The following is a 22,627-nucleotide window of genomic DNA, read 5'->3' as shown; positions in this document are numbered from 1 at the left end:
TGCCTCCTCAGATATCTCTAGAATAGAGAGGGTTTTTTACTGGACTACTTTAGACAGGTAGAGAGAGAAGTCTCTCTAAAACATTCATACACACACACCCACTAGAAAAAAAGAGAGAGAGGGAGAGAGAGGGAGAGGGAGAGAGAGAGAGCGAGAGAGCGAGCTCTCAATCTTTGCCCCAGTTCTTTGTCCATCCAGCACATGTCTTGGCTGTGGTACAAACAGGCACTGGGAAGAGAGCATACCTGACTCCAAGTACCCTTCCTGTGGAGAACATATCTCCATTATAAATCAATAAATAATCTGACCTTGTGCATATAAATTGACCTTGTAGAACTTTGATTGCTGGTGAATACCTTCCCTAGAATCAAGTCATAAACTCAAACGCCGAGATCGAAGCTTTGTGTTGATCAGTATGGACATCACTGGATGCAGTGTGACCTTAGCTGCGATGCTGCCTCCTCTTCTCTAGGTTTTTCTTGCTCTCTAGTTCTAATTCTCTCATTTCACTTCATTTCTTTCCCAACTCCTATTACCAGCTATTTGCTATGTTCATAAACCCTACCTTTGCCTGGTCCGGGGCATTCTAAAATTAAGGTCAATATTATATTAATTCCTAAATATGAAATCAAATTATTGACTTGTGTAATAGACTGGTTCATAATGATGAAAGAACTAAAATACAAATGAGATTAGATTAATAGAAACACTTCCTTCAAATCTTACTTTTAAAACTTGTTGAGGGGCGCCTGGGTGGCGCAGTCAGGTAAGCGTCCGACTTTAGCCAGGTCACCATCTCACGGTCCGTGAGTTCAAGCCCCGCATCAGGCTCTGGGCTGATGGCTCGGAGCCTGGAGCCTGTTTCCGATTCTGTGTCTCCCTCTCTCTCTGCCCCTCCCCCGTTCATGCTCTGTCTCTCTCTGTCCCAAAAATAAATAAACGTTGAAAAAAAAATTAAAAAAAAAAACTTGTTGGGGCGCCTGGGTGGCTCAGTCGGTTGAGCATCCGACTTCGGCTCAGGTTGTGATCTCGCGGTTCGTGAGTTCAAGCCCCGCGTCAGGCCCTGGTGCTGACAGCGCGGAGCCTGGAGCCTGCTTTAGATTCTGTGTCCCCCTTTCTCACCACGCCACCCTTGCTTGTGCTGTGTCTCTCTCTCTTTCAAAAATGAATAAACATAAAAAAATTAAAAAAAACCCAAAAACTTGTTATAACACTTTTATTTTTAAGACTAGTGGCAGATGAAATCTTCTTGTTAGTTCAAAAGGCAATATTCTGGCTACTCCTATAAAACCACAATTTCTACATAAACATCTATTTCTTTGGAAACAGTGGATCTGACATTATAACTGTTACCACTCAGCATAGGTAATGGTGTGGGTGTTTACATGAATCATGAAGAGGTTTGCAGTAAATAGGTAGTGAGAGCTGTTGCCTGTTTCTTTTATGTGAATGACACATAAAATTAATTGCTTTGAAAGAATGTTTCCAAAATACATATTTATTGATATCTCTCGACCCCTATAGACATAATCCGTAAAGGTTTTGTGGGCTGTGTCAAGGATATGTATTTTATGAAGAATTATAATCCCTTTGCTATTTGGGAGCCTCTGATTTGGCAGAGTGCTGAAGAGCAAGTCAACGTGTATAACAGCTGGGAGGGATGTCCCACGTCACTACAGGAGGGAGCCCAGTTCCTAGGAACAGGTAAGGTTCCGAAAGAGACACCAGCGGTTGCTTAGCAGCTAGTTTCTATCCTTTGCACAATTTAATCCCTCCTGTCCGATTACTTTGACCTCTTATGAACCTAGTGTCACAGAAATAACTAGTTACGCCATGATACACATAAACATTTCCTCCAAGTCTGAATATGTAATATAAGTTGTAAGACTCATGGACATATATTTGTGTGTCAGATCTCTGTTACCCATGGCAATTCTTGGTTTATATTTGGTATTATCAAAAATATCTTTTGGTATGTCAGATGTTTTACTTAGAATGCAGTTTTACTTGGAAAGATGTTTTGGAAGTGTTATGTTTACCGGGTGAATCCACAAATATCTATTTATCCCATGGTATAGATGGACCATATTCTCGAGAGCAAAATGTCAGCTATGTAATGGGGTGCGTAGGTTAGTGAGGAGGAGCTGGAGGATGTCACGGCCATCCCTGCCATTGCTCGAGAGGCTGCTGCAGAAGCGAGGAGCAGTGTACCTGGCGTACCTCCCCAGCCCAGTCTCTGCCTGGCCGTCACCCAGGGTAAGGGGGTGGAAGGGAATATAGTGGCCTGGTGGATCGTACTTCAGATAAAAGCCCACCTCTGCCTCCTATGTTTATAACTAAGCTGGTTACTTATTCAGTTGCTTAAACCACCTTCAGGATAGAAAGATGAATAATATCCCAGTCTGTGCACTTTTCTGTTGCTCTTTTCTCAACACTGTCATTATTCTGAATTTCTCTTAGTCAATGCAATTTCTTATTGTGAATTCTGATATAAAACAATAATAGTCTTAATTATATCCATGATTTAGAGAGTAAATTGCTTCCTCCTAAAATATATATCAAGTTCATTCTGCTACTTCTGTACAAGTACAAGGGGGATTTCTCAACATCGATTTGCATCTTCTTTTGTGAGAGATTTACTCAATGACAGTATTCGTCCTAGTCTTTGTTACACCTTCATAACGCTGGCACTGTTGCTATATACACACTGATCTGTACATATTCTTTTCTTTAAAGGGTTTCTGGAACTTCAATCGCACATGTTTCATGGTGGAATGGATTTTGAGATTTCCTTGAAGTTCAGAACTGACCAATTGAATGGGTTGCTTCTTTTTGTTTACAACAAAGACGGACCTGATTTTCTTGCTGTATGTGTATAAATTTAGTTAAATTTACTTAAAAATATCAGATATAACTTTGAGATAAATAAGGCATGTGTTAATATTTTGCTAAATTGGGGTTTCTCTTGAAATTCATTTTTGTTTTCCTTCCTCAAGTCATTTTTAGTTTTGGAGTCCTGTGAAACATTTTGTGCTCTAAGATCGTGATTTATTTTAAATGACAATTATTACTGTGAAACTTGTAATTTTAGCAAAGCAGAGTAGTTATGAGTAATTATGAAAATCCCACTTAGTTTCCCAACATATGAAAAATATTATGTCCTTTGTCATTTCTTCTATAATGGTGTTAAAAACTACATACAATAAATGGTTCATATTACACATTCATACACACAAAGTACAAAAGTACAGTAAACATGAACCTACCACCCAATTAAAATATCATTTTTTACATTTACTTATAGGGTCTCTCCTATCCCATTTTCCTATCCCCCTCTGGAGGTAATATGTAATTAGAATTTTGTGTTTATTATCCCCTTGCATGTAGCTGCAGTTTCAACAAAATGTATGAATGCCTGAAAATTCTTGTTTTTGACATTTATAAGAGTTGCATCATACTCTACCTTGAGGCAATTGTTTTTTGCACTCGACATTATTCCTGAGTCACTCATGTTCTCCATGTAGGTATATATTTTCATGACTGTGTAATTTAGCTCTTCTGTCAATGGCATACTGGTTGTTTCCGTGTTTTTGCTTTGGCAAACGGGCTGCTATGAACATTTTCATACATTTTTCTAAGTACAGTCGGCAAGTGTGATTACTTTTATTTGCCTTTAATCAGAGAGTCAGATATCATTGTCAAAAATAAGTATGTTATGGGGGCACCTGGGTGGCTCAGTCAGTTAAGCGGCCGACTTCAGCTCAGGTCATGATCTCGTGGTTCGTGAGTTCGAGCCCCGCGTCGGGCTCTGTGCTGACAGCTCAGAGCCTGGAGCCTGCTTCAGATTCTGTGTCTCCCTCTCTCTCTGCCCCTTGCCTGCTCATGCTCTGTCTCTGTCTCTCAAAAATAAATAAACATTAAAAAAAAAGTTTAAAAAAAATAAGTATGTTATTAAAATGTAAGTTTTTAAAAAGTTATTTTAAAGAACTTACATAGACTCAGGGGAAAATTATGAACACCTTAATCTCATTGCTCATATCTAGGCAAATAAGTAGTAAAACACATGTGTTGGTGATTTTATGATTCTAGGATGTTTTCAGTTCATTGATTTTGTTCATTCCTAGATTATATAATGTCAAATTTGCTGCCCAGGTAAGTGGAAATATATCCCTTCATAGAATTTGTTATAATTTCATCTTATTTAAATTTTTTAAATTTCTTATTTATTTTTATTTTAAAGTTTATTTTTGACAGAGAGAGAGAGTGTGAGCATGAGCTAGGGAAAGGCAGAGAGAGAGGGAGACACAGAATCCAAAGCAGGCTTCAGGCTCTGAGGTGTCAGCACAGAACCTGACTTGGGGCTTGGACCCAGGAACCGTGAGATCATGACGTGGACCGAAGTTGGATGCTTAACCGACTGAGCCACCTAGGCACCCCTGAAATGTAATCTTTCTTAACACAGGAATTTTGTGTCTTCTTTATAGTTCTATCTTCAGTGCCTAACTCTTTTTTTTTTCGTTTTTATTTTTTAATTTTTAATTTTTTTAATGTTTATTTTTGAGAAAGAGACAGAGCATAAGTTGAGAAAGGGCAGAAAGAGAGGGAGACACAGAATCTGAAGCAGGCTCTAGGCTCTGAGCTGTCAGCACAGAGCCCGATGAGGGGCTCAAATTCACGAACTGTGAGATCACGAGCTGAGCCGAAGTCAGATGCTTAACCGACTGAGCCACGCAGGTGTCCCTTCAGCCTAACTCTTGCAATTATTAAGTATTTGATAAATATTATTGGGTGAATGAGTGACTGAACATGTGAATGAATTCATGTTATGGTGACTCTAAGCATTCCTTAAACATCTATCTGTGCATAAATCATGGAGAGAATGCAGAGGTGTTTATCATTTGGCCTTTCCTCTCAAGGAGCACTTGCCTCTCTTGGAGGCTCACACATCCTGGTATACCCACATCCAGCCCTCCATCTTCCTCCGTTCACTGACTTTGGAAATATAATGAATCCCCACCTTATTGAATAATGTTAATTTTAAGCTTTAATGAAATAAATCTTAAAACATTTAGGCCAATATATATTGAGTGTCTGCTCTGTGTTAGGCTTTCTTTTAGCACTTCCAATACAGCTATAAAGGAAGCAGACATTCACAGAACTCGCATTCTTCTCCTCTGTGTCTGAGAACCTAGGCTTCTCACAGTCTATTCCTCAATAAGATTTTTTCCTGTTATCCTAAGTAGCTTCAACATACATGGCTATCCGAGGAACTTGATTAACTCAGAAAGTTTTTACTGCTAAACTCTTAAATCTCAAAATATAACATTTCTACTCTTTGAGCTCTCGTTCTCTCTTATTGAGTTCACAAAGACATTGAGACCATTGGCTATTAGACCACTTTCTGTTTAACTTACATGCTCTGTTCCTTAGACACCATAATGCAGCTTTTCAACCATTGTTTCTGACAACACCCGCAACTTGTGTCTTCAATTCCACAACTCTGAGTCAATCAGTTTAGCCCCCTAGCTCTTCAGTTTCAATAGCCAGTTTACTGAACACCACAGGAGAACTAATACAGGTATGAAGACGGGTGACACACTGAGTCTTGAGGGTCCTAATTCCTTCATTCGACACTATTTATTGTTTATAGGATTTGCTCATAGATTAAATGTAGAACATGAAAGAAAAAGAATGTCAGGACTGGAAAACACCACAACCCGAATGTCTTCAGATAGTCTCATTCTTATAATGGAAAGAAACATAATCTCCTCATCTTCCAAATTTTCAACCTACAACTTTTGTTTTTATGAGCCAAGTCTGGGTTTCACTCTCTCCTGACTCAGGAGGACAAATATATAATTACTATGATTCCAACCAAAGTTAATATTTCTACCTTTACTCTAGATTCTATCCCTTCTCCTGCAAGAGCTTGTGCTACAAATGTTCTCTTTTGTTAAGTTCCAGTGTTCCTTCCACATCGGCTCTTCTCCCTCTATATATAAAATGGTTGAGCCTCATTTATCTTAAATATTTTTCCTTTTGACTTGGAAAACTCCTCTGTTGTATTTCCCTTCCCTTCAGAGCCTATTGCATTGAAAGTAACTACTCTGGTTATTTCCACTTATTTTTATATCATACCTTAGTCCTCAAATACTGTAAATATGGTTCCTAGCCCTACCACATTCCACTGCAGAGTTTTCAAACTTGCCAGTGACCCCTGCATTTTTTAGTCTACGAGATAATTTTTCAGTCTTTATTTACTTGATCTTCCACTGTCATCTTTTTTTTCTTAAAATATTCTTCCCTACCAACTTTCCAAAATACTAGTTGCTCTTGATTTTCATTAAATCCTTGGCTTCTCCAAGAAGATTGTTGTTGACTTATAGAATTACATCTACTCTGCCTTCCCCTTAAAATGTTTGTCTTGCTGAGGACTCTTGCTTTGATACTAACTGGATGATCTCACTTATCCTTTCATAAACCTTGTCTATTTTACTGGCCTATCTTTATGTTCAACTGCCTCAAAAAAAAGTTTCTTCTGAATGTTTTATAGACATTTCAAACTCAGTGTGTTTAAAATTGACCTCATTCCTCACTGACAATGATAATACCAAGTCTTTCTTTCTAGTGCTTTCCATATTGTGATGGTGGTAAAACACACCCAAACAAGAAAGAGCATGGATATCTTTGACTTACTCTTCATTCATTTAACACATTCAGCTGTTTGCCATGTCCTGCTGAGACTTAAAAAGCTGAGTTGCTTTTAAAAATACCTCTTTGACTGAGTTGTCACTGTCTTCACCATTGTTATCTTTATTTCAATGGTTCTTGTCATTTTTCTCACCACTGTAGTGAATCTCTAATAGGTTTCTCCAATTCCAGTCTAGCTTTCATTTCCAGTATGAACTTCCTATGACCTAAAGGGTAGACTTTTAGCACAAGATAATAGTGGAAAGAATATAGCCTTTTGGAGGCAGGCAGACAAGAAAAAGATGAATATTTTTCCATATGACTCAAAATCCTCCAAAACCTTGTTTCTACATATCTGGCAAGACTCTTTCTAACCCACGCCCCCCCCCCCCATCTGTGTATCTTTTGTCTTACCTAATTTAGTCTTTTTTTCTAAACCTAATGAGCTCATACATGTCCTCATGCCATTGGACATGTTAATCTCCCCGTGTTGAAGGATTCTCCATGAATCTTACGTACTTCCAAAAATATTAATTTAAACCTTTTCCAGTTCCCAAGGAACAAAATGTATATCCTTTCTTTGCTGTCATTGTACCCTATTCTTCTGTTGGTTATAGTATTACCCCAGATGTTTGCTATGGGAAAATGTGATTCTTGGAAACAGGTTCATAGAACATGGTGGGGGACTCAATATTTATTGAATGAATGGATAAATGACTGCTTATCCAATGTACTTCACAAAGATGAATTTACATAGAAAAAGTAATTTTTACCTGGAATTACTGAATTTCATTTGACATGATTGATCTCAAATTTTTAAGTATCCTATTTTTGCTGATGGGAGTTCTAACAAAATAAAAACATAGTAGATAAAATAATTGTCATGTAACATTTTGAAGGAAAACATATGGAGGCATTTCCTTTACCATGAAAATTTGGGTAAAATGCATTCATATTAGAAAATGGCACCTAATCTAAAAGAATACACATAGAAGCAATTATGTTAGTTAGAGATTTAGAATAATAAAAATGAAATATTGAATAAAAATCCATCTTACAAATTTGAAATTGAGTTCACCAACCAGTTAAAATAAGCTTAATCAGGCTTGACATTTCATTTTCTTATTGTCTTGTCATATTTTTCCCCCAAATTAAGTTGATACATGAAGTAGTATTTTCTCATTTTCTAAAAACTCAAGTAAAAATAGTGTCATAGTTCAAACTATTCTCTTCAGTCATTCAGTTACTTATGCTAGGGTTGAATCTTTTACCTATGTTGCAGCAAACAATAATAATAATAAAAGTTTTTGCCTACATAGTATCATATCACATTGTATGATCATTAATGGGTATGGATTTGACTTAATACAACAATCTTCACATCAATTATAAGCTTGCAGAGTACTCCATTATATGTTACTCCAATCCTGCTTAGAATAAAGTGGAACATTTTTATAGAGTGCTTTCAGGGAAATTTGTTGCTTTTCTACAAGAAATTGACCTTCTGCTCTCTCCCAAACTGCCATTCTGCAGTCTTTTTATATGCCTATTTTCTTTTTTAATGTGAAATACAGATGGAACTGAAGAGTGGAATATTGAGCTTCCGGTTAAATACCAGTCTTACCTTTACACAAGTGGATCTATGGCTGGGACTGTCCTATTGTGATGGGAAGTGGAATAAAGTGATTATTAAAAAGAAAGGTTCCATCTTAACAGCAAGCATGAATGAACTGAGGGAGCGTGCATCACAGTCCAGAGCCCAGCCACTGATGGTGAATTCCCTGGTCTATGTGGGAGGAACCCCACAGGAGCTGCACGACTCTTTTAAATACCTGAGTCTGGAACAAGGTAAAGTCCATCTGAAAGAATTCCCAAATAAATACAGCCCTGGTATAAATACAGCAGGTTTTGGTGGGTTCATGTTTTAAGATACAACAACAGAATCAGGCTGAGAGCAATACCTACCCATCCCTTTTTTGAAGAATTTTAAGCTTAAAAAAAAATCACAGTGGTACCCGCATGGCTCAGTTGGCTAAATGTTTGACTTTTGATTTTGGCTCAGGTCATGATCTCACAGTTGGTGGGATAGAGCCCTGCATCAGGCCCTGCGCTGACAGCACGGAGCCTGCTTGGGATTCTCTCTTTCCGTCTCTCTCTGCCTCTCTCCCACTCACATACGTGCTCTCTCTCAAAATAAACCTAAAAAAAAAATTTAAAATCACAGAACATTTTTTTCAGATAGTTTTGTATGTTGCCCTTAAGAGTGTGCCCTCATACCTATTTATAATCAATATATTTATTCTAACTTGTCTTTAACATATACAATTATAATTTATATATATATTTCCTCATGTGTTTTCAAAGAAAACACATGAGGCTCTGGTTCTTTCAAATACTGACCATTATCTGTATTCATAGATTAAAAAAATAAACTAGGTTGGTGGGCACAGCTAAGAAAAATGGCATTAAATTTTACTGGGTTTTTTTTCTGACATAACTGCTAATTGTCTCTCTGCATTTCCATGGAGCTCCCCCATAGCAAAGCACATGAAAGGGTGGGTTTAGTTGAATTTTAAACATGCTGGTGAAAAATATATATTTCATTTATTATTGATTACCTGAATGAAAGAAAAAGTGCATGAGTGCATGACTTATAACTAAAGCAAGCATTTAACTCATAAAAGGAATTTGAACATAATCAGAGAAATTTTTAATACAGAAAAGGCTACCAGTAGCTGAGTGCATTCTGTGTGCTAGGCATGGTTCTGAAAGCTTTACATGAAACTAAGTGGGCCATCTCTTCCTAACAAGCCCATGACTTAGGTATTATTATTTATACCCCCGTTTTACAGATGAGGAAACTAAAGAACAAAGTAACTTGCCCAAGGTCACATGGTTAGTAAGCAGATAGCGAGCCTTTCTGTCTCAGGCCAGCCTGGTGTCAAAATCCACTCTTCTTATTATAATCAAGGATTCCCTTTTATGGTCATTGGCCAGTATTCCTTTGCTATAAATTGGGGAAAGCACAGAAACTTCTAGTTTGTGACTAAGCATGCTCCCACGTAGAAAATGTTCTCTACATATTTCAAAATCTATGTACTGTGAATGGTTAAAGTTTCCATGAAGCAGTCTTTGCCTATTTGGTAAGTACATAAAGATTTAAATGCCTTTGAATAGAAAATATATGGCAAGCTCTAAGGAGACTTTTAGAAGGGTACTAGTAAGGAGTTAATGAATATCTGGGGTGTAAGACAGTAATGACATTTTCCAGGCACTTAAGATGTAACAGCAGCTAAAAATATTACATTCATATAAGGGCTTCTCCTGGTTTTCAGGTTTCTGAGGTTAGAAAGAGCTTGAAAACCCTTTAGATGAGCCAGATTACTTGATCCTACTTACATCTAGGAAACAAATCCCCTGCATCTGTGGCCTTATACTTTCAAAGTACACTAAAACCCATTACTATGATGGGCATAGAGACATGGCGTTAGCCAAATTTTAACTGGAATTGTAAGACAATCATGATAGAAGCTTAACACATCAACATAAAAACCCAAAGGGGATAATTTAATCTGCACTATGACTAAGTCTATGATACTGAAAGATATTTTATTTATGGGTAATACTAAATTTTTATCATTGCAGTATCATACATATCAGTGGTTCTCAAGCCACTGATAAAATATTGAAGTATAGTAGCTGGAACATAGTAAGAACTCAATAAAATTAGCTGTTATTATTATTACTATTCAAGATACATCGGAATCTCCTGGAAAGGTTATTAAAAATGCAGATTTTATGGCCCTATTCCCAAAGATTCTGTCTCAGATGCTTTGAGTGATACTGATCTATATAAGTAACTGCATGTTTTATATAGTGATCAGGAGAATATTCACCATATGGGGGTGCTGCCTGTATGTAGTAAATTGCAATTAAAATTAATCATGTTCACTTACTGTATTTTTTCTAATCCATTCTCAAATGGTCTTAAAAGTGTTCTGTGCTTCTCAATTAGCACCTTTTTGCAGAGGCTCTATTTTGTGGTCATATTAGCGCTATTTTTTTTCTTGTCCATTAATGTTGTAATCTTCCTTTGAATCAAATGCAAATTAACTTTCCTCTGTGGTATGGAAACACTGGGCAGCCCAATTTGTTGAAGATGTATCACCTCAGAGCACAGGCATTTATCTTAGAACTACCACTTGGGACTATCACTTACGTCCAGGTTGGGGGCGACAGGGCCATGGCACATGATATCGCAGGTTATGCTCTACCCAAAGACCTGTGTGGAGAAGGGAGGAGTAGGGGCTGAACACACACAGAGGAGCTATTACTATCCTCTGCCATTTTCACTGAGTTCCATAGTTCTGACTATACACAGTGGTCACCACTTTTATATTCACATTAGCATGACAGAGAGCAAATTCAGCTCTGCCAAGGCCTTCCTACCAGCCCAAGTGCCTCTGTGTTGGGTGGTGATTTGTCAGTGTAGAATTCTGGGCCACCTTTTAGTTATTTGGAGGCCTGGGGGTGGGGAGTCATTTCTGATTCTCAAAAGCAAGCAAAGGAGGCATCTCCTTTCCTCCCACTGCTAGGCCCTTTCCCGTCTTTCTATCCTAACATCCCAATTATATTTTGAAGGTAGTTGAAGAATATTTCTGGTGGAAATCGTTCTGATGGTGCAGAGTTGAAAGAACTGTGACTTGATTTGGCAAAACTGTCTGTCTGTTCTTACATAGCATGGTGAGGACCGCACACTAGAACTCAGGTTCCTTCACCTCCAAGGCCTAAGGCCAGCATACCACTTCTTAAGGAGGATTAATACTTAGAAACCTCATCCAATACTCTCTGGACCTTTTTCCTTATCTCCAGAATGAAGGAAGACTACCTCGATGGCCTTTCCCAAATTTTAAAATTCCATTCCATGAATTAATTTTTTTTAATAAAAAAATTGTTTTAATGTTTATTTTTGAGAAAGAGAGAGAGAGACCACGCACTAGTGGGAGAGGGGCAGAGAGAGAAGGAAACACAGAATCGGAAGCAGACTCCAGGCTCTGAGCTGTCAGCACAGAGCCTGATGTGAGGCCCGAGCTCATGGGCCAAGAGATCATGACCTTAGCCGAAGTCAGACCATTAAACAACTGAGTCACCCAGGTGCCCCACCATGAATGATTTTTTAAGACATTTCTTTTTTTATTCTTAATTCGTTAAATTGTAAAATATACATAAATGTTACCATCTTAGCCATTTAGCGCACAGTTCAGCAGCATTGAGTATATTTACGTTGTTGTGTGACCGCCATCATCTGTCCCCAGCACATTGTCCATCTTGTAAAACTGAAACTCTGTGCCCTTTAAACAATAATGGGACTTTTCTGATAACAGCACTTCAATGTTTACCAGAGCTGCCTTTCCACTGTTTGCATTTTGCTGTTAGGGAAACCGGCGTAGAGAGAAGTTAGGTAACTGAGCTATAAGCCATCAGAAAATCACTGCTGGTAGAGAAATCAGAATTCTTAACTTCTGAATTTTCAAGCAGATGCTTTTATATTGAACTTCATTGCTTTCATTTCCATTCACCCAACTTATGGAGTGTCTACTGTGTGTTCAAGATAGACTAGCAGTATTGATCAGTGGGGTCGAAAGGAACGTGAATAATAGCAAAGGCATTTAAAAGGAAATAGGCTGCAACTTAATGTGTTAGAAGACATAATAAGACATCATATAAATGCTGAAGAGAACAATATGGTCATTGTTACTATTAGCTTATTTTACTGTTAGGCGTCGCATTATGTTTTATTTTCTCTTCCTGCTGATGTGCTTTAATCTTGAAAAGAGCTAAGCATGTGTTTGGGGCCCTTCAAACTTGACGGTATTTTGTTCAGTAAGAGTCAGTGTGTGCTATCTCCAACCCAGTCTGTTCATCCCTTCTTTTACAGTTTTGTGCAGTTTTCTGTGCAGAATGCTGGCAAACTTATTGAGCTGATCTCTGTTTACACAAAATAGCATGTAATTCAAAGCCATTGCTACTCCCTGGCTGACTGGATGCCCTATGGTTCTCTAACAAAAAAACCAGTGCATACTCCTAATCTATTCCTTCCACATTTCCTGTTAAACTTCACAGAACTACACTGCACTGTGGTCGTTCTAAAGTCAACTGGGTAGTGGGGTACCTGGGTGGCTCATTTGGTTAAGCGTCTGACTTTGGCTCAGGTCATGATGTCACGGTTCATGAGTTCGAGCCTCAGATCGGGCTGTCTGCTATCAACACAGCGAGTCAACTGGGTAGAACACATATTCCGAGAAACCTCCGGATGTTGCCATTGCCAGAGCTGAATTTGCTCTCTGTGGTGCTAACGTGAATATAAAAGCGGTGACCATTGTGTGTAGTCAAAATTGTGGAATGCTGTGACGATAGTAGAGCATAGTAATAGCTCCTCTGTCTGCTGTAACTGGGATTTAGTTCTCTAACTCTGGAAAGATTCTAACAGAATTCATACCAATATCTTAGCATTTCAGAATATACTGAAATGATATTCTCCCTCTTGCTATCTTGCCTAACAATCCTCAAAGGGTATTTTCCCCCAGTGAGCTTGTTAAAATAATTGTGCTCCTTCAAATACTACTTTTGTTGCGTAAACAGTGCCTTATATATGTAACTGAATTTTCCAGAATTGAGGGACATGTGGCTAGCCCTCTACCATAAGGTCTAATTGCCAAAATTTTATTTCAAAAAAATAAAGAGAATGAGAAAATGTGGGCCTAAAGAAGTATAAGAAATACTTTCAATTGAATATATTCAGTTATAATTAGCAGCTTATATATTTTTTCAAGATAAATATAAATACTTCCTCGTGACAACTTAGCCTGGAAAAAGCAGAAGGAGGCATAAAGGATTTCCCAAATGAGACTCAAAAGTTTAAAAAATTGTATCTACAGCAACCCCCACACCTCATCAAAACGTAATCCTGCAGAGGACAGAAATGATTGGTAATTAATGACTCAAGCCTTTTATGTGATATTAATCCCTTACTATTTGCTAGGTTTCGGTGGTTGCATGAAGGATGTTAAATTTGCACGGGGTGCTGTCGTTAACTTGGCATCTGTGTCCAGCGGTGCTGTCAGAGTCAATCTGGATGGATGCCTATCAACTGACAGCGTTGGTAACTGCAGGGGAAATGACTCCATCCTGGTTTACCGGGGAAAAGAGCAGAGTGTTTATGATAGTGGTCTCCAGCCTTTTACAGGTAATGTGGACGTGCTCTAAATTAAACGTTACATGTCTCCCACTTGTCGCCTCTTCCCTCCCTGCCAGCCCACTACTAGTCCAGATGAGTAATATTTTCATGTGTCTACTTCTTATTTCCGTTTAAGAATACCTGTATCGAGTGATAGCGTCTCACGAAGGAGGTTCTGTGTACAGTGATTGGAGTCGGGGACGTACAACAGGAGCAGGTAAATTTTATGTTAAAATGTGTATGTGCCAACACATGCACATCTCTGTGCATACATGTTTGTGCATGTAAGAAAAAGAAGAAGGGCACCTGGGTGGCTCAGTCGGTTGAGCGTCTGACTTCGGCTCAGGTCATGATCTCGCGGTCCATGAGTTCGAGCCCCGCGTCGGGCTCTGTGCTGACAGCTCAGAGCCTGGAGCCTGCTTCAGATTCTGTGTCTCCCTCTCTCTCTGACCCTCCCCCGTTCATGCTCTGTCTCTCTGTGTCTCAAAAATAAATAAACGGTAAAAAAAAAAATTTTTAAAAAGAAAAAGAAGAGACTATTATCCTGAAGCAAGTAGTATGTTTGAAATCTTATGAAAGAACATGCCTTGGTTTACAAATGTCAATGGCTAAGATGCGTAGGAGGTCAGTGCTTTTGATTTTTCAGTCATTTAGTAAGTGTTTGCTCAGGCTTGATTCTTTCCTCTTCTTTTTTTTTTTTTTTTTTTTTTTTTTTTAAATTTTTTTTCAACATTTATTTATTTTTGGGACAGAGAGAGACAGAGCATGAACGGGGGAGGGGCAGAGAGAGAGGGAGACACAGAATCGGAAACAGGCTCCAGGCTCCGAGCCATCAGCCCAGAGCCTGACGCGGGGCTCGAACTCACGGACCGCGAGATCGTGACCTGGCTGAAGTCGGACGCTTAACCGACTGCGCCACCCAGGCGCCCCTGATTCTTTCCTCTTCTGATGCAGAAGGGAGGAGGTTCAAGTTGTCTTAAGGATCTAATAGGCCTGTATCTGTAGTGACATATCTATGGACAGGAAACTTACAGACTGCATAGAACCCAAGGAGCTAACGTCAGGATTAATTGCCATGGGTGGGAGTGGCACCCCCTCACCTCTCTCCCGCAGAGGGTACATTTGCAACCCGAACCCAGTTGGAAGCAGATATGTCTTTTATCACATCATGACAGATGTTTGCCATGGTGGTGACTATTAGGTTCTTAGAATGACTCTCCCAGGGTAGAAACTGCTGATGGGTCCAAATTGTTTGAGTTAGAGGGGGGAAAAAAAAACCCAGAAGATAGAATATATTAGATCAAATCTCAGACAACCGACTTATAAGTGCTTTGTACTTCTCACAGTGACCACAACGTCTTTTCACATGATACCATCACAGGAAGGCATTCATTACAAAAAGTTTTGCGAGGCAGTAGGCTTTTACCATTGTGAGTCAAATATTGGTCAGAGAGTCAAATAAATGTCTGTAAGACTGCCATTTATGTCTCTTGAAGGAAGTTTATCCTTAACAACTCCCTGTTTGTCTAAAGGTGTGTTTTTCACCAAGACGTTCTCTCATACTTATTATTAACCATGGGCTACTAACCCAGACACCTTTTGAGAAATCTTCTTAGTCTAGGATAACTAAATACTGAGATGGGCTACTAAGAATAATTTTCAAAGCTCTTTGCCTACAGATTTTCCAGAAGAGGACAACCTGACACTTTTCCAAGGCGATTTAAATTATCATCTATTTATAGGCAAGACAATGAGCCGAATAGTCTCCTAAAATCTTTTTCAACTTCAGAGCTTGGAGAAAGCTCTGATATAAAATATTCATTTGTTACTGGCCTGTCCTCTGCCCCTAGCTCACCTCCTCTGCTTTGTTAACAAATACACTCTAAAGCCTGCATTCAGTCTAAGTCAGCAACGTAAATAGGTATCTAGAAAGTACATTGCTTACATGGCATAATAGTGCCCATTTTGAGTACCACAGAGAGAGCATGCAAATAGAGCTCTGAATTTATAGCAATGATCTGACCACAAAGTCTTATGCTATAAATTCATATTTATAATCTGACCACAACACTGAGCAGCTACATGCTCCCAAGGGTTGGAGAATAATTGCACTATTTAATTATTTTTGAGTCAGTTTTGCTCTGTCCCTTATGAGAAGGCCATCTGTTAGACGGCACCGTACTTTGCCCTGTACCACATTTCAGAACTAATAAAATCAACATCACTCCCGTTGTCCCTTTGCTTGCATGTTGATTGTGTGGCCTGTGTGTTTTCTATAGGTGCCCGTGGTGTTTTAACTGCACAGACAGTGGTTCTCCACCTCTGTGCTTCTCTCCCTTGAAGCTGTTTCCCTTGAAGCTGTCCTGTTTTATTGGTCTGAACAGGAAAGTCAGAGAGGGAGGATATTTGATGTGGGAAAACCAGAATGATCCTCCATCGACAGGGCTCAGGAGTCCATGGGCAGCTAGAGCGGGCCTCTCATCCATCATCCTGCCATGGAGTTCCTTGGGTTTTTTCTCAGTGTTCCCAGAGCAGTTTTTTCATCAGTGATGAAGTTGTTACTGATCAGAACTGGAAAAATAGCTAATAAATAGTTAAAGGTTATGGATTTCTAAAATTAGGGGACCCAGCTTGTGAGTGCGGTGTTGCAGTTTCTTTAAACATCCCCATTTTGTGTTCCTTTTTTTTTTTTTGAGATACTTGGAAGAAAACACTTTGAACATTCTGAAAATGATTTTGTATAATCTCAAGGGTGCCAGCTCCTCTACCCCCTAAAATGCAATTAGGAATGTATCCTGTATATCGTATCTGATAGAATTTTTCTTTTTTAAAATTAATTTGAAAAACAATTGAATGTGGAAAATTAGATCAGACATCCAAGTACAATACAATCACATTTGTGATATTTTTTGGCTAATACATTGAAGATATAAAAGTGTCAAACCACGATGTATAATAACAGTCTAATTATCTTGCTTCAAAGGGGTACATCATTATATTGTTTGAACTTGTTATCTGCCTACCATCCACCTCCTTCTTTATGAGTGATGTTTAAAACATGTCTGGTACATTAAATGTTTTTGGAAAACCTGGACTACCCTCGAAAGAACGTTATGTCGATGGAGTTTTGATGGTTTTGAAATATCGCTTAAACTGAATGGCTCAAGATGTGCAGTCATATTAAATCAATGCTGAAAAGTTACAACTCTAATAAATTGTATTTATGCTAATGGTTGAGTCTGATTTACTGCAGCCATTAAAAGTGAAGAATAGGGGCGATAGTCTTCTCAGAATGGCCATTTCTCTGTTTTCTCTTTTATTCTTTCACAGCTCCACAAAGTGTGCCAACTCCCTCAAGAGTCCGCAGCATAAACGGATATAGCACTGAGGTGACCTGGGATGAACCTTTTGTGGTTAGAGGTGTAATTGAGAAGTACATTCTGCGGGCCTACAGTGAGGATGACCCCCGTTCACCCCGCATGCCCGCTGCCAGTTCCGAGTTTGTTAATACCAGCACCCTCACAGGTAAGGGTGATTCCGTAGACAGTAGATTTTATTAATTTTCTTTTTGTTTTGATTTTTAATGACATTATTCAAGAATTTTTCCCCCAAAACATGAGTTATTCTATATTTTTCCTGGTTAAAAACAGCAAGAACCATCTAATGAAATGGAAGCTTATATCTACCTAGGATGAGGAGGATAATTCGACAATGTTTATGGGCTCTTATGGATAGCTTCATCACAAGGTTGATATCCTGTCCTCCCTAAAATATAAGGTCACAGGGGGCTCTAGTCCTTAAACACTCCATAGACATCATTTAGATGTCTTATGTATACATATGGAACCAGCTTACCTATCTCACCGTGCAAAAATTTACTCTTTGGGACTAGCCAAAGTTCACAGCACCATTATTTATTGGAAAATTGTTGATTAAACCTAATTATGTCAAGGTAGAGGAGGATGAGAGCACCAGCAGTTTGACTGGCAAACCAGTGAATCAATTACTCACAGGCGCTATGCCACGCAGAACGATTGGAGGGGAAAGTGCTCGTACACATCACACGCGTGCGCCGTACTCAAATGCGTGCACATGTAGTAAGACAGCAGTTTTTAGCTTCGTGAAATGTTAAAGCACATTTAAATGGAACATCAAATTTCAGCCTTTGGCCAAAAAAAGTAAGACGCATCAACAAATTTGATAGAAAAAAATGTCTCCTCTGTCAAAGAATTTTCAAACTTGAAAAATGATATGGATTTCAGAGTCACTTAAATTATCTTTCAATATCTGTTGGTAACCCTCTTCTAGCCTTTTACTTCCTTCTTTAGATTTTTTAGAAACTACAACCCAAATATGTGAGCAATTATGCACAACTTCACATCTTCTAGTTCCTTTTTTCCTACTTTACCTACCTGGTAAAATCCAACCCGATTAAGCCCGTAGATTGCCTTTGCCCAAGTTGCACATTGAGGCTAAGTGGGCTGGGGTGGGGGTGGGGGTGGGAGCAAAAAACAAACAACAACAACAAAAATGAGCAGTTTGTCACTACAAATTCTTGGTCCTCATTTTCAAATGGGCACTCAGTAATGATGCCAATCCTACTATATTTCTATAATAAGCTCCTTCTTCTATTCTCATTAAATATTTTCGATTTTTCCAAACAATCTAAATGCTAACCTCCCTTCCTCTTCCCACTCAGCTGAGGGGCTTATGTATTAGATTATCATAGACACCAGAGAAGAAACAGAATCTATCATATAGGATTTCTGTCACTATCTTACTAGCAAACATATATATTAATTGCATTTTTCTGAGCAATAGTGTTGTTATTAGGGGTTAAATGCATTAATGTTTGCCAAAACACTTAAAACTGTTTTTGGCGTAATCTAGGCATTTGACGTTAGTATTACCTTTATTTTTTACTTTTCTCTCTCTTTTTTTTCTTTTCTGTTTTTACCAAGCTTTCCTTATCCCCTCAAAGATAAAATCTTCAGAAGTCCTCTGGACCCCAATTCTTACTGCCTTTTCAGAGATGTGACTGGTAGCTTCTCTTCCTCTCAGTCATATTTATAACCTCTCTCTTCACTATAGTGATTCACAAAGTGTGGCCCCAGGACTAACATCGGCAGCATCACCTGGGACTTTGTTATGAATGCAACTTCTCCAGGCTTCCCACACGTGCTCACTCAGCAACTCCAGAGGCAGAGCTCGGCAATCCTTGGTTTTCATAAGCCCCCCTTACCTGACTCTGATGTGACAAAGTTGGAGAACCAGTGCCCAGATGGATTTTTCCCAGAATCATTCAAAATCTATCAACTCCTGTTGTTAAACATAAGCAAGCAGCCTTAAACCCATTATTAAAAGCCTTCCTTTTATTTAAATTCCTTTCCGGCTATGGCTCCCTCTCTCTTCTTCTCAAACTTGCTTTTAGCAAGAAGTATTTATGGATGTTGTACCCATTTATTTCTTCACTTTATGTGGCTTCTGCTCACTTGCCTTGCAAAGGACACCAACAACTTCCATATTTACCTAGCTAAAGGACCCTTTACAATCCTGGTCTCGACTGCTCAACATCATTTTACACAGTAGATTTCTCATCATTTATTGAAATATTTCTTTGCTTCAATGACTCTTCCATTTTCCAACCGGATTCTCAGCCCCCCTTTTTTTGGTGTCCTTACTCCTTCTGAAGCTTGCCTCTACATTTTGGAGAACCTCAGGATTTAGACCTGGAATCTTTCATTCTCTTTCTTTTTTTCTACATTCTTCCTCCAGGAAACTCATCAATTCCCACAGCACCAAATACCATATAGATGCTACTGACACACCAGTCCATTTCCCACCTAGATATCCAAATGTGTGTGTGTTCACCAGGCACTTAGAAAGATGGACATTTCTAACAGATGTCTCATAATCTCTAAATTGACCATATCCAAACCTGAACTCTTACTCCTCCTGCATTCCCAGCATAAATAAGTGACACCTCCAGACATGTAGTTAATCAAACTTGAGAATTTTTCTCAGCATTTCGTATTCTCTTCATGCCTCATATCTATGTTTATTGATCCATTTTCCAAACTATGTGTTAAATTCATCTGTCTTCTCCTATCTACTGTCCAATCCAAACCACTACAATCTCTTCTTACCTGGACAACCGCAACCCTTTTCTTTCTCACTGACCATCACTCCATGCCACCAAGCAACCAGACATCATGTCCCTCTCCTCAGAATGCCTCAGCTGTTTTCCACTGCCCCTCTCCCAATCTCGTTTTGTCTCAGTCCCTCCTCATTTGCTGGGCTTTCAACTTTTGCTGTTATAATTAATATGATTTTTTAAAAAGTCCTGTGGCACTTGGGTGGTTTAGTTGGGTGAGTGTCTGACTCTTGGTTTCAGCTAAGGTCATGATCTCACAGTTTGTGAGTTCGAACCCTGCATTGGGCTCTGTGCTGACAGCATGGAGACTGCTTGGGATTCTCTGTCTCCCTCTCTCTCTGCACCTCCCCACTCTTGCGCTCTCTCTCTCTCTCTCTCTCTCTCTCTCTCTCTCTCTCTCTCTCAAAAATAAATAAACATAAAAAAAGTCCATGTGTCAACCTTTGAAGTAATTCCTGACAATAATGGTAGGATAAATCTCTCAAAATGGAACAACTGGATGAAAGGTTCTTAAAACATTATATACTCTTGTACCTTAAAGTCAAGCAGATGTTGATACAAAACTCTGCTACCTAACCTTCCTGAACTTTGAGGAAGTTATGTGTCCCCCTGGATCTTTCTTTTATGTCTTAACCTATGAAGTGAGAGAATAATATTTACCTTAAGAGAATATCAAAATATTAAGTGTCTGATATTCTAGCTGTAATGCTTTTTAGCTGTGTAAACTTATACAAATCAGTTAACACCCGTCTGCTTCTGACTTCCTATAAATAAATGGTAATGAAATAACTAGCTACTTTATGAGATAGCTGTAAGGATCACGTGAATCTATGTGTATGTAAAGTACACAGGACAGCACTTGATACATGGATTGCACTGTATAAGTGTTAGTTATCAGACATTTTTTAAGTGTATAGTATAATGCTTAACATATAATAATTTTTCAACAAAGAACAGTTATTTGTATGCTTCCAAAAAGGCTGTAAAAATATATACTTACACTAATAAGCACAGCACAAGAGTATATGTTTCATTTCATCCTAGTTGAGTAAGTTTTAGAGCTAAAAACTTTGCAATTTTTCAAAATATATCAGAATATGGTTTTAATTTGATTTATTTGATTGCTAGAGACATTAAGTGTTTTCAGTGCTTATTGGTCATATATACCTCCTTTATGTCATTCCTAGCAAGTTTCATTGTCAGTTTTTCTATTGGAAGCCTCACATTTTACCCATTAATTAAAATATCTTTTTAGGGGTGCCTGGGTGGCTCTGTCGGTTGAGTGTCTGACTCTTGATTTTGGATCAGTTCAGGATCCCAGGGTCATGGGATTGAAACCTGCGTCAGGTTTCATGCTGAGCATGGAGCCTGCTTGGGATTCATTCTCTCTCTCTCTCTCTCTCTCTCTCTCTCTCTCACTCTCGCTCTCTCTCCTCATCATCGTCGTCCCCCTCCTCTACCCCTGTTCGTGCTCTCTCTCTCTCTCTCTCTCTCTCAAATAATAAAATAAAATAAAATAAAATAAAATAAAATAAAATAAAATAAAATAGTGAAATAAAATAAAGTAAAATAAAATAAAATAAAATAAAATAAAATATCTCTTTCCATATGAAGAATATTATACTTATGTTTGTCTTATATGTTGCAACCCTCATCACTTCTCATTTTTCTTTTCCTTTTTTTGCATTATTATGTGAAGATGAAAAAAAATTTTCTGTAGTAAATATAATATTGAAAAAACTTTTCATTAATTTTCTGTTGATAATTTGAAAAAGAAACCCATAATCTCCATTCAGGGTAGACTAATATTTGTTTATATTAGATATACCACATTGATAATATATAATGCAGATTCTCTGAATTAGCAATTCTAAATCTGAAGTAAAATCAAATCAGAAACTAGGGACAGAAATTTACAAATTATACCGGCTTGAGGCACCTGGGTGGCTCAGTTGGTTAAGCATCTGACTCTTGATTTCTGCACAGGTCATGATCTCATGGTTCTTATGAGATTGGGCCCTGCATCAGGCTCTATGCTGACAGTACAGAGCCTGCTTGGGATTCTCTCTCCCTCTCTCTCTGCTTTTTCCTGCCCCCTCTCAAAATAAATAAACTTTTAAAAAAATCTAAAAAAAAAAAATACCAGCCTCTCCCAAGATTCTGAAGGATATTCCCATGGAGGATAATACACCCCCTCCCCGGATTGAAACCAGTACAGTATATTATTGGGTGTTACTAAAGGGCATGTCAGTCATGTGAATGGTGTACAGAGAAAATAAAATTGGAGAGCCACTGACCAATTGTTATTTATTTTTATATACCCAATCTGTAAAAAAACTAAGGAAAAAGTCTCAGCTATCAATACAGTTTTATTAATTTCTCTTTTAGAAACTTTTTTTCTTTGTAATTTCCTTTCCTTTCCTTTCAAAGTTCTTTTAGGTCTTATTAGTAGCACAAAACTGATGATTTAAAAATTATACAGGTTTCCTGAATTAAGTCTGACTGAGAGCGTATTAGTCAGTAGTTGGAGTTCTGTGCTCTTTTCT

General features: G+C 38.4%; 1 protein-coding gene across 1 annotated transcript in view; it reads left to right on the top strand.

The window, feature by feature from the left end:
- Positions 1 to 22,627, top strand: part of USH2A (usherin) — a 736,138-nt gene that overhangs the window by 299,714 nt on the left and 413,797 nt on the right. The window contains exons 25-30 of the mRNA XM_043568966.1: positions 1,525 to 1,704; positions 2,737 to 2,867; positions 8,265 to 8,538; positions 13,733 to 13,936; positions 14,064 to 14,144; positions 17,258 to 17,452. Coding sequence (XP_043424901.1) covers positions 1,525 to 1,704; positions 2,737 to 2,867; positions 8,265 to 8,538; positions 13,733 to 13,936; positions 14,064 to 14,144; positions 17,258 to 17,452 — 1,065 coding nt within the window. The remainder of the gene's footprint in view (positions 1 to 1,524; positions 1,705 to 2,736; positions 2,868 to 8,264; positions 8,539 to 13,732; positions 13,937 to 14,063; positions 14,145 to 17,257; positions 17,453 to 22,627) is intronic.

This window comes from Prionailurus bengalensis, chromosome E4 (assembly GCF_016509475.1).
Source record: "Prionailurus bengalensis isolate Pbe53 chromosome E4, Fcat_Pben_1.1_paternal_pri, whole genome shotgun sequence".
Lineage (NCBI taxonomy): Eukaryota > Metazoa > Chordata > Mammalia > Carnivora > Felidae > Prionailurus > Prionailurus bengalensis.
The sequence above is the reverse complement of the archived record's forward strand: the minus strand, read 5'-3'. Positions and strand labels throughout refer to the sequence as shown.